This window comes from Mauremys reevesii, linkage group 13 (assembly GCF_016161935.1).
Source record: "Mauremys reevesii isolate NIE-2019 linkage group 13, ASM1616193v1, whole genome shotgun sequence".
Taxonomy (NCBI): Eukaryota; Metazoa; Chordata; order Testudines; family Geoemydidae; genus Mauremys; species Mauremys reevesii.
Window position 1 is genome coordinate 1,741,923 of NC_052635.1, and position 12,448 is coordinate 1,754,370.

Below are 12,448 nucleotides of genomic sequence, written 5' to 3' on the forward strand. Positions count from 1 at the left end.
TGTGTGTGGGGGGAGGTGGGAGGGGCAGGGGGATGAAGCAGATTAGGAAGGGGGCAGATTTTAAAGTTTTATTAAAGCTTATGTTAAAAAGTGCTGCAGTACCTAGGTTGGGGAAAGAGTCTCTGTCCATCTGGGCACAGTGCCTAGATTACCCACAAATATACAGTTAGTTTGTAACCGTCATGGGATACAGAGAGCACAGAATCAGCACGGACCCAGCCCAGTGCAACTGAGACTACCCTAATGCCAGCGCACCCGCCCATGCCCACCGCACTGCCCCCAGCCCGGAGACATTCCCGTTGGAGAAGGTGCAGAGAAGGGCTTCGGGGCTGGGACAGCTTCCGGAGGAGGACTGGGACTGGGCAGCCTAGCCCGAGGGGGATACGATGGAGCAGGGGCCCTCACCTAGGGGTACAGAGCTCTGGGGGTGCAGAGCTCTTCCGGGGGGGGCAGCCTAGGTGGAAAAAGCAGCAGCAGAGTTTCCTACACTGACCTGTTCATGCTGCTCCATCTCCTGTACAATCCTGAGATTCCAGCGGCTCTATAGTTGGACGGCACCAGTGCGACTGTCGGCCGTCGCTCGGCCCGAGGGGGCCTGGGACACTCGGCAGGTTCGGGTCGGACTTTGTCAGCAAGTCACGTCCCAGTGAGGGGAGACTCGGCCCAGAACAGCTGCTCCTATTTCAGAGTCCAGTGGTGGGAGGCCATTTTGGGCAGCGCCCACGGCCGGTTACTCCCCTGGATGCTCTTGGGTTTAAGGATAAACGGTACAATTGTCCTTTGGGAAGGTTTGTTAGACACTTGTCTCTATTCTGACGTGCCGTATGGGGCCTGCAGCACAGTGACCGGCCCAGGGCAGCGTGGGGGGGGGGGGGGCGGCGTGGAAGAGGAAAGGGAGGGTGGCAGCTTGCCCTGACCGGGCGCTGTGGGGGAGCAGGGCCGCAGGGGCCGAGTGGCAATTCCAAGCCGCCCGCCCGCCCAGGGCTCTGTGTCCCACCGAGGAGGGAGAAGCAGGACGTGCTCAAGGATACAGACGGGCTGGCAGGGCTGGCCTGTGACCTGGGAACGCCGAGAGCCGCAGGGACCCCCCGGCACTTGGGAGAATCCAGAAGTGGAACAGAAAAGCTCAGGATTCCCGCCCCCAGCCAAGTTCCTCGCCTGGGCTTTCTGGGGAGCATGGGAAGGGGGAACCCACAGCCACGGCTGGGCACTGATCTCTATTCCCTCCGTGCGAGCACCCAGTGCTGAGACGCACCCCCCAGCGCCAGACCACGTTGGGGGGCAGGGAGTGGCCATCGGGCAGGAGCCCCCGGGGCAGGCACCCCTGCCCGGCCTGCGGCCTCCTGGCAGCACCGCCAGGCTTGGCTGCTGATGCCAGGACCAGGGAGCAGCATGTCCGCAGCTGGGTCCTTGCCCCTTTAGGATGGGCCCAGGAACAGACACCTCCCTGAGAAGACTTGGGGTGACGCATGGGGAGGAACGACAGCCTGGGGGATGGGAGGACCCATTGGTCTGATCTCAGGCAGCAGGCGTTGGGTGTGCAGGGGGCTAGACAGGCTCGGGGGCCTGCTCCACTGGAGCCAGGTCCGTATCTGGGGTGAGGAAAGCTCCGGGGTTAGATCCACGGGGGGCTGGGGTAGCAGGGCCCCTGCTCTAACCCAGCCTGCCGTGGAGGGGGGGAACCGGCAAGACGGGCCCGTGTCCGCTCGGCGAGTAGGCAGCAGAGCACTGCGCAGTCACGGCAGCACCTTGGTACCTGCCCCACATGGACCCTGATGTCCTTGACCCGTGGAGGGGCCAGTGCAGACTCTTGAACTGGGGTTTGTCCCAAAGTCATGGCCCTTGCTGGCCTCCGGCCAGCCCTGCAACGCCGCCGCAGGAGAAGCCCTGCTCCTGGAAAGCATGCGGCTGGGGGTGAGCTCCGTGCTGGCAGCAGGGACTCGAGCCCTGGGAGGAAAGCACAGGCCGGGGGCCGGAGAGCTTGGGGCGCTTAGCCCAGCAGAGGGAGCCGACCGCTCTCCCTGAACACCAGCAAGAGGCAAGGTGGGCATGGGACCACACGGGGGGGAGACATCGGCCCCGAATGAACAGAACCCGGAAATGAGAGAAAGGTTCCCAGCCCTCTCCAAGGAGCGAGGGCCTGGAGCAGCCGGCGCTAGGCGTGGGGACAAGCCCCCTAGCCGGGCGGGAGAAGGGGATTGCCTGGGACAGCTGCCCCCGCTTCTCAGCTCCGAGAGACGCGCTTTGGGATCTCAGGAATGGGGAGGGTTTCGTGGGGGGGGGGGGCAAGCTAAGCCAGCACCCGTTGTAATGCAGCCCTCGAGCTCCTGCTGGGGAGTGGGGTCTGGGGAGCTGCTCCACACGGCTCAGGGAAACAGCGGCATGGCCCCACTCTGGCTGCTGCGCGTAGGGGCAGCCAGGGGGCGCCGCACGCTGCCCCCGCCCCAAGCGCCGCCCCCGTTGGCTGGGAACTGCGGCTAATGGGAGCTGCAAGGGCAGTGCCGGCAGACAGGGCACCTGGCCGCAGCTCTGCGGAGGAGCCGGGGTGGGGAGGGAACACGCCGCTGCTTCCAGGAGCCACTTGAGGTAAGCACTGCCCAGAGCCTGCATCCCTGACCCCCTCCTGTGCCCCAACTACCTGCCCCAGCCCTGACCCCCCCCTCCCAGCCTCTGAACCCTCCTACACCCACAACCCCCCAAACCACTCATCCCCAGCCAGAGCCCCAGAGCCTGCACCCCACTCCGCCGCCCCAGCCCAGACCCCCTCCCAGCCTCTGAACCCCTCCTACACCCACAACCCCCCCAAACCACTCATCCCCAGCCGGAGCCCCAGAGCCTGCACCCCACTCCGCCACCCCAGCCCAGACCCCCTCCCAACCTCTGAACCCCACCTACACCCAGAACCCCCACCAAACCACTCATCCCCAGCCAGAGCCTGCACCCCACTCCAGACCCCCTCCTGCACCCTGAACTCATTTCTGGCCCTCCCACACCCCAACCCCAATGTCATGAGCATTCACGGCCCACCATACAATTTCCATATCTAGATGTGGCCCTCGGGCCATAAAGTTTGCCCACACCCGGTCTAATATCCCCCCTCTACACTCCCGCTGTCCCATGCCCAGCCCAAAGAGGAGCTCCTCCCCAGAGGAAGCAGCTTGCCCTCCCCAGCCAGCCTCGGGCGACAGAAGAGGGTCAATGGGTGGTGAAGCCCAGCCCAGCTGGTCCGTTGGGAGCTCTCAGCCGATCAGCAGGGGCCAGAAGCCGCCCTCACCCGTGGTGGCATGAGGAGAGAGGGGTGGGGGGCGCTCCCCAATGCCCCAGAGCAGAGTCGGGGGCGCTGTGCTACACACAGGAGGGGGCACAGCTGGCCCCAGGGTGGCACGAGGAGGCGCTGGGGTCCCAGGGGGTTCACTCCGCAGGGCAGGGCGTGTGGGGAATAGGGGCACAGGGCCTTGCCCCCTGCGGCTGGTCGGGGGGGAAAGCACACACACAAACAGCTGGGAGAGCGTTTGCCTGGAAGACCCAAAAATAGAAACAAGCCCCCGCTCTTCCGCCCCCCCAGTGCCGTCTCAACCCAAACTTTCCACAGCCCCCTCTCCCCCCCAGCAGCTGCGGGCCCTGGGCCACAGAGCGATGGTTTCCATGCGATAAGAGCCGGAGGTGGGGGGTGGGCATGGGCTCTGGGTCTCCATGGCAACCTGCTTCCTGCTCCCCCCCGAAACTGGGTCAGGCAGAGAAGTGGCTGCTGGGGAGAGGGGGGTGGGGCTGGTGAGAGGAGAGCCAAGGAGCCCCCCCCTCCAGCACAGAAGCGCCAGTCACAGAGCCCCAGAACAAAGGGGTTTATTGGGGGCGGGGGTCACAGGCGGTGTGGGGAAGAGGCTGGCATCTTCTCACGAGGCACTGCTGCAGCCCTTCCCCAGGGGGCAGGACCCACGTCCAGGGGGGGCTGGCACACCTGTCCCCGGGCATGGCAGCAGCCGAGCACAAGAGGGAGTCAGGAGCTGCAGGGAGACAGGGGGGGCACAAGGTTATCTGGACTCACTGCAGGGGAAGATGGGGGGATCCCCCAAATTACACAGCTCTCCCATGGCCCGACCCCAGAGCTCACAGCCAGGTCCCATGACCCCCATCTCCTCAAATTCCTTCCCTCTCAGAGCCGTGGTCCAACCTCCTCCATCGCCCCAAAGTCCAGCCATCCTGGGTCAGCGCAGTGTCCTGTCTGCCGCCAGCCGCCAGTGCCAGGGGCCCCAGAGGGAAGGAACCGACCAGGGAATCAAGTGACCCACCCCCCGTCGCCCATTCCCACCTTCTGGCAAGCAGAGGCCAGGGCCAACGTCCCTGCCCAGCCTGGCTCGAAGGGGTCCTGACCCCCGTCTGAGAACCTCTGCTGTAGATCATACACATCTCCAGGTCTGTAACCCCAAACTCCAAACACGCCTTGGCCTCCAGCTCAGCCTCCTCCAGGTGCCCTACACCAGGGTTAACCCCCTCTCGGCCTGGGCCAGAACCTCGGCTCCCTGTTCCCTCTGCCTCACAGCAGCCAAGAGGAAAGACGTCTCCAGAAATCCTGTTTGCTACTGACAGAGTTCACAGGGCATGTCAGCCTCAGGCAGCACGATGAGCAGTGGGGGTCTTGGAGTCAGGACCCGTGGGTTCTGTCCCAGCTTGGGGAGGGGAGCGGGGGGCCCAGTGGGTTACAGCAGAGGGGCCGGGTGTCAGGGCTCCTGGGCCCTATCCCGGCTCGGAGAGGGAGCGGGGCCCAGCAGAGGGGCCGGGTCTCAGGGCTCCTGGGCCCTATCCCGGCTCGGGGAGGGGAGTGGGGCCCAGCAGAGGGGCCGGGTGTCAGGACTCCTGGGTCCTATCCCGGCTCGGGGAGGGGAGCGGGGCCCAGCAGAGGGGCCGGGCGTCAGGACTCCTGGGTCCTATCCCGGCTCGGGGAGGGGAGCGGGGCCCAGCAGAGGGGCCGGGCGTCAGGACTCCTGGGTCCTATCCCGGCTCGGGGAGGGCAGTGGGGCCCAGCAGAGGGGCCGGGTGTCAGGGCTCCTGGGTCCTATCCCGGCTCGGGGAGGGGAGCGGGGCCCAGCAGAGGGGCCGGGTCTCAGGGCTCCTGGGCCCTATCGTGGCTCGGGGAGGGGAGTGGGGCCCAGCAGAGGGGCCGGGTGTCAGGGCTCCTGGGTCCTATCCCGGCTCGGGGGGGCCCAGCAGAGGGGCCGGGTGTCAGGGCTCCTGGGTCCTATCCCGGCTCGGGGGGGCCCAGCAGAGGGGCCGGGTGTCAGGGCTCCTGGGCCCTATCCCGGCTCAGGGAGGGGAGTGGGGCCCAGCAGAGGGGCCGGGTGTCAGGGCTCCTGGGTCCTATCCCGGCTCGGGGGGGCCCAGCAGAGGGGCCGGGTGTCAGGGCTCCTGGGCCCTATCCCGGCTCAGGGAGGGGAGTGGGGCCCAGCAGAGGGGCCGGGCGTCAGGACTCCTGGGTCCTATCCCGGCTCGGAGAGGGGAGCGGGGCCCAGCAGAGGGGCTGGGCGTCAGGACTCCTGGGTCCGGTCCCGGCTCGGAGAGGGGGGCCCAGCAGAGGGGCCGGGTCTCAGGGCTCCTGGGTCCTATCCCGGCTCGGGGAGGGGAGCGGGGCCCAGCAGAGGGGCCGGGTCTCAGGGCTCCTGGGCCCTATCCCGGCACAGGGAGGGGAGCGGGGCCCAGCAGAGGGTCCGGGTGTCAGGGCTCCTGGGTCTTATCCCGGCTCGGGGAGGGGAGCGGGGCCCAGCAGGGGGGCCGGGTGTCAGGACTCTTGGGCCCTATCCCGGCTCGGGAGGAGCGGGGCCCAGCAGGGGGGCCGGGTGTCAGGCCTCCTGGGCCCTATCCCGGCTCGGGGAGGGGAGCGGGGCCCAGCAGGGGGGCCGGGTGTCAGGACTCCTGGGCCCTATCCCGGCTCGGGGAGGGGAGCGGGGCCCAGCAGAGGGGCCGGGTGTCAGGGCTCCTGGGCCCTATCCCGGCTCGGAGAGGGGAGCGGGGCCCAGCAGAGGGGCCGGGTGTCAGGGCTCCTGGGCCCTATCCCGGCTCGGGGAGGGGAACCGGGCCCAGCAGGGGGGCCGGGTGTCAGGACTCCTGGGCCCTATCCCGGCTCGGGGAGGGGAGCGGGGCCCAGCAGAGGGGCCGGGTGTCAGGACTCCTGGGTCCTATCCCGGCTCGGGGAGGGGAGCGGGGCCCAGCAGGGGGGCCGGGTGTCAGGGCTCCTGGGCCCTATCCCGGCTCGGGGAGGGGAGTGGGGCCCAGCAGGGGGGCCGGGTGTCAGGACTCCTGGGTCTTATCCCGGCTCGGGGAGGGGAGCGGGGCCCAGCAGGGGGGCCGGGTGTCAGGACTCCTGGGCCCTATCCCGGCTCGGGGAGGGGAGCGGGGCCCAGCAGAGGGGCCGGGTGTCAGGACTCCTGGGCCCTATCCCGGCGCCGGGCGGGAGGGGGGCCCAGCAGGGGGGCCGGGTGTCCGGCCTCCGGGGCCCTATCCCGGCTCGGGGAGGGTAGCGGGGCCCTGCAGAGGGGCCGGGTGTCAGGACTCCTGGGTCCTATCCCGGCTCGGGGGGGGGAAGCGGGGCCCAGCAGGGGGGCCGGGTGTCAGGACTCCTGGGCCCTATCCCGGCTCGGGGAGGGGAGCGGGGCCCAGCAGGGGGGCCGGGTGTCAGGACTCCTGGGCCCTATCCCGGCTCAGGGAGGGAGCGGGGCCCAGCAGGGGGGCCGGGTGTCAGGGCTCCTGGGTCCTATCCCAGCTCGGGGAGGGGAGTGGGGCCCAGCAGGGGGGCCGGGTCTCAGGGCTCCTGGGTCTTATCCCGGCTCGGGGAGGGGAGCAGGGCCCAGCAGGGGGGCCGGGTGTCAGGACTCCTGGGCCCTATCCCGGCTCGGGGAGGGGAGCGGGGCCGGGTATCAAGGACTGTGGGTTCTAGTGCCAGCTCTCTTCCAGCCCACAGAAGTTTCAGCCGCCACGGCCAACAGACTGGCCCCCACCCCTGAGCCGTACCTAATGGTCCCCCGGCTCAGCCCACGAAGTTGATGACGACGAGGTGCAGGATGGTGCTGGCGAAGAGGAAGTCGGCGAAGGCCCGTTCTGGAGAGATGCCCTGGAAGTCGCCTTTGTTCTGTGGATTGATCTGGATCCTCAGGCACACTAGGGAACGGGAGGAGAGAGCACTCTTCAGCCAAGCTCCAGCCAGAGCCCGGGGCGCTTGGTTTCTGTCTCCCCTCAAGTGAAGGATGATGCAAGTGTCTCTCTGCTCCTCCCCCATGTGACCCCAAAGTTTACGGTGTTTTGAGAGCCACAAAGGGTCCCGGGGTGCAGTCTGAGCGCCCTGTGTGCTCACTGGGCTGCTGCGTGTTAGCTTTGTTCCCACAGGTATAAACGTGCTGTCAGTGTGTTCTGCCAGGAATCAAGCCGTCCAGACCGGTAAACACCCATTCTTTTACCTAGGGAAACTGTGCAAAGATTATACACGGCGTTGTTGCAGCCGTGTCGGGCCCGGGATATCAAAGAGACGAGGTGGGCGAGGGAATCTTTTATTGGACCAACTTTTGTTAGCAAGAGAGACACTTCTGAGCTTATGGAGAGCTCTTCTTCCGGTCTGGGACAAAGCTCCGGGCACGGCTCAAAGCTTGTCTCCGTTGCTAGTGGAAGTTGGTCCAATGAAAGCTACTGCGTCACTTACCTTGTCTCTCCCGTGCTACAATCACGTTTCAGTCATTACAAAGTGGGTTTTGTTTGTTTTATTTGTAACCTTCCCTGCCTCTTTCACTTGCAATCAGCTAAACCCACGTTCTTGGTCAATACACTTGTTTTTGTTTGACTACAAACCATCTTAGCGATGTCTGATAAACTGAAGTGAAGGTCTTCAGCTACACTCCCAGGCTGGCGTGGGCTCTGTCTGTTTGGAGGCGGCGAATGTAATTTGTGTGAGGGTCCCGGGAGAGGGAGCGGCGGGACTGCAAGGGGTGCTGGTGTCGCCCGGCGAGCAGCGACCAGGCTGGTGTCGCCCGGCGAGCAGCGACCAGGCTGGTATAAGGCCGGGGGAGGCCAGTGCGCTGGGCACGGGCTGCCGGTGTCGCCTGGCGAGCAGCGACCAGGCTGGTGGGAGGCCGGGGGAGCAGCGACCAGGCTGGTGTCGCCCGGCGAGCAGCGACCAGGCTGGTATAAGGCCGGGGGAGGCCAGTGCGCTGGGCACGGGCTGCTGGTGTCGCCGGGGGAGCAGCGACCAGGCTGGTGGGAGGCCGGGGGAGCAGCGACCAGGCTGGTGGGAGGCCGGGGGAGGCCAGTGCGCTGGGCACAGGCTGCTGGTGTCGCCGGGGGAGCAGCGACCAGGCTGGTGGGAGGCCGGGGGAGCAGCGACCAGGCTGGTGGGAGGCCGGGGGAGCAGCGACCAGGCTGGTGGGAGGCCGGGGGAGCAGCGACCAGGCTGGTGGGAGGCCGGGGGAGCAGCGACCAGGCTGGTGGGAGGCCAGTGCGCTGGGCACAGGCTGCCGGTGTCAGGGCCCTGAGCCGAAGCTGCACAGAAGCACCCAGGGCAGGCAGTGACACGACTCCTTACTGGCCTGGGTGAACCCCCGTAAGATCAGAAAGGGGTTACTATGGGATGGCGTTGCCGGGGGAACCGGAGGGGGGTCACTATGGGATGGCGTTGCCGGGGCGGAGGTTACTATGGGATGGCGTTGCCGGGGGAACCGGAGGGAGGGTCACTATGGGATGGCGTTGCCGGGGGAACCGGAGGGAGGGTCACTATGGGATGGCGTTGCCGGGGGAACCGGAGGCCGGCCCGTCACTCACCGCCCAGGATGAAGCTGCCCACGGCCGAGATGAAGCCGCTGAGGAACGAGTTGAAGGGGAAGGTGCCCAAGGCCAGGGGAGAAGGCGGGGGTTACTATGGGATGGCGTTGCCGGGGGAACCGGAGGGGGGTCACTAGGGGATGGCGTTGCCGGGGGAACCAGAGGCCGGCCCGTCACTCACCGCCCAGGATGAAGCTGCCCACGGCCGAGATGAAGCCGCTGAGGAAGGAGTTGAAGGGGAAGGTGCCCAAGGCCAGGGGAGAAGGCGGGGGTTACTATGGGGATGGCGTTGCCGGGGGAACCGGAGGGGGGTCACTATGGGATGGCGTTGCCGGGGGAACCGGAGGGGGGCACTATGGGATGGCGTTGCCAGGGGAACTGGAGGGGGGTCACTAGGGGATGGCGTTGCCGGGGGAACCAGAGGCCGGCCCGTCACTCACCGCCCAGGATGAAGCTGCCCACGGCCGAGATGAAGCCGCTGAGGAAGGAGTTGAAGGGGAAGGTGCCCACGCCCAGGGGAGAAGGCGGGGGTTACTATGGGATGGCGTTGCCGGGGAGAGGTCACTATGGGATGGCGTTGCCGGGGGAACCGGAGGGGGGGATGACATGGGGATGGCGTTGCCGGGGCGGAGGTCACTAGGGGATGGCGTTGCCCCGCAGGCCGGGCGCGGCCCGTCACTCACCGCCCAGGATGAAGCTGCCCACGGCCGAGATGAAGCCGCTGAGGAAGGAGTTGAAGGGGAAGGTGCCCAAGGCCAGGGGAGAAGGCGGGGGTTACTATGGGGATGGCGTTGCCAGGGGAACCGGAGGGGGGGTCACTAGGGGATGGCGTTGCCGGGGGAACTGGAGGGGGTCACTATGGGATGGCGTTGCCGGGAACCGGAGGGGTCACTAGGGGATGGCGTTGCCGGGGAACCGGAGGATGACAGGGGGAGGGCGTTGCCGGGGCGGAGGTCACTAGGGGATGGCGTTGCCCGCAGGCCGGGCGCCCGTCACTCACCGCCCAGGATGAAGCTGCCCACGGCCGAGATGAAGCCGCTGAGGAAGGAGTTGAAGGAAGGTGCCCACGACCAGGAGAAGGCGGGGTACTATGGGGATGGCGTTGCCAGGGAACCGGAGGGGTCACTAGGGGATGGCGTTGCCAGGGGAACTGGAGGGTTACTAGGGGATGGCGTTGCCGGGGGAACCAGAGGGGGGGTCACTAGGGGATGGCGTTGCCCGGGCGGAGGTTACTATGGGATGGCGTTGCCGGGGGAACCGGAGGGGGGTCACTAGGGGATGGCGTTGCCCGGGGGAACCAGAGGGGGGTCAATAGGGGATGGCGTTGCCGGGGGAACCGGAGGGGGGGGTCACTAGGGGATGGCGTTGCCGGGGGAACCGGAGGGGGGGTCACTAGGGGATGGCGTTGCCGGGGGAACCGGAGGGGGGGTCACTAGGGGATGGCGTTGCCGGGACGGAGGTTACTAGGGGATGGCGTTGCCAGGGGAACCAGAGGGGGGTCACTATGGGATGGCGTTGCCGGGGGAACCGGGGCGCGGCCCGTCACTCACCGCCCAGGATGAAGCTGCCCACGGCCGAGATGAAGCCGCTGAGGAAGGAGTTGAAGGGGAAGGTGCCCACGCCCAGGGGAGAAGGCGGGGGTTACTATGGGGATGGCGTTGCCGGGGGAACCGGAGGGGGCACTATGGGATGGCGTTGCCAGGGGAACCGGAGGGGGGGTCACTATGGGATGGCGTTGCCGGGGGAACCGGAGGCCGGCCCGTCACTCACCGCCCAGGATGAAGCTGCCCACGGCCGAGATGAAGCCGCTGAGGAAGGAGTTGAAGGGGAAGGTGCCCACGCCCAGGCAGTAGCCGAACTGCAGCGCGCCGCTCAGCAGCACGTAGAGCAGATACGCGTCCAGCACCTTGAGGCGGCTGGCGGTGCCGCTGCTGTACTCGGCCAGGAAGCGCCGCACCACGGAGCCCACCGAGCCCCCGCCGGACCCCGCCGCGCCCGACATGGCCCCACCCGCGCCGAGCTGAGCTGGCCGGAAGCCCCTGCGGCACCGCACCGAGCACTTCCGGGTACCGCGCGCAGGCGCAGGGACGCAAATGGCCGACTGCGCAGGCGCAGTGATTGAGCCGTTCAGTAGAGCGGCGCAGGCCTATTGGGCACTTCTAGCTGGATTTGTACTCAAAGCGCATGCGTGTTACTGTGACCGCCATAGGGCGCCGACTCTGATGTTTACGAGGCATGCGCACTGTGGACACCCAGGCCCATGAAAATGCCATTCGCATGCGCACTGCCGACCTAGCAACAGCAAAGTCCCTCATGTGCGCACGCGTAGAAACTTCCTTTTTCAACTCCGTGTGTGTCTCCATGGTCCAATCAGAATGCAGCGCTAGGCTGTTGCTAGGTAGATTAGGCGGTTGAGGAAGGAGGACGAGGAAAAAGGACCGAGACCCCGGAATCATTTCGTACCTATACGGGCACCTGAGCCCCCTCCATATTATATCCCCGTGTGTGCCCCCCACCTATAGTATTGCCCCATACACCCCTCTGCTCTCCAGCGTACCCCATGTGCCCCCCAACCACCCCCATCTGAGCCCCCCGCTACACCCCATGTGTCCCCAAATCACCCCCATCTGAGCCCCCGCTATACCCCATGTGCCCCCAAATCACCCCATCTGAGCCCCCGCTATACCCCATGTGCCCCCAAATCACCCCATCTGAGCCCCCGCTATACCCCATGTGCCCCCAACCACCCCATCTGAGCCCCCGCTATACCCCATGTGCCCCCAAATCACCCCATCTGAGCCCCCGCTATACCCCATGTGCCCCAAATCACCCCATCTGAGCCCCCGCTATACCCCATGTGCCCCCAAATCACCCCATCTGAGTCCCCGCTATACCCCATGTGCCCCAAATCGCCCACATCTGAGCCCCCGCTATACCCCATGTGCCCCCAAATCACCCCATCTGAGCCCCCGCTACACCCCATGTGCCCCCAAATCACCCCCATCTGAGCCCCCGCTATACCCCATGTGCCCCCAACCACCCCATTGAGCCCCCGCTATACCCCATGTGCCCCCAAATCGCCCACATCTGAGCCCCCGCTATACCCCATGTGCCCCCAAATCACCCCATCTGAGCCCCCGCTACACCCCATGTGCCCCAAATCACCCCCATCTGAGCCCCCGCTATACCCCATGTGCCCCCAACCACCCCATTGAGCCCCCGCTATACCCCATGTGCCCCCAACCACCCCCATCTGAGCCCCCGCTATACCCCATGTGCCCCCAACCACCCCATCTGAGCCCCCGCTATACCCCATGTGCCCCAAACCACCCCCATCTGAGCCCCCGCTATACCCCATGTGCCCCCAAATCACCCCATCTGAGCCCCCACTATACCCCATGTGCCCCAAATCACCCCATCTGAGTCCCCGCTATACCCCATGTGCCCCCAAATCGCCCACATCTGAGCCCCGCTATACCCCATGTGCCCCAAATCACCCCATCTGAGCCCCCACTATACCCCATGTGCCCCAAATCGCCCACATCTGAGCCCCCGCTATACCCCATGTGCCCCCAAATCGCCCCATCTGAGCCCCCCGCTAAACCCCCTGTGGCCCCAAATCAACCCCATCAGAGCCCCCGCTATACCCCAT

The 12,448-nt window shown here is 66.5% G+C and overlaps 1 protein-coding gene across 1 annotated transcript; it reads right to left on the reverse strand.

Annotated features, from left to right (window-relative positions):
• Positions 1 to 3,827: 3,827 nt before the first annotated feature.
• DAD1 (defender against cell death 1) lies at positions 3,828 to 10,820 on the reverse strand. Its single transcript, XM_039497339.1, has 3 exons — positions 10,567 to 10,820; positions 7,003 to 7,149; positions 3,828 to 4,004 (listed from the first exon to the last, which is right to left on the reverse strand). Exons 1-2 carry the CDS (start codon positions 10,796 to 10,798, stop codon positions 7,019 to 7,021), a joined length of 363 nt encoding a protein of 120 aa, XP_039353273.1. The 5' UTR covers positions 10,799 to 10,820; the 3' UTR covers positions 3,828 to 4,004; positions 7,003 to 7,018.
• Between the last annotated feature and the right edge of the window lie 1,628 nt (positions 10,821 to 12,448).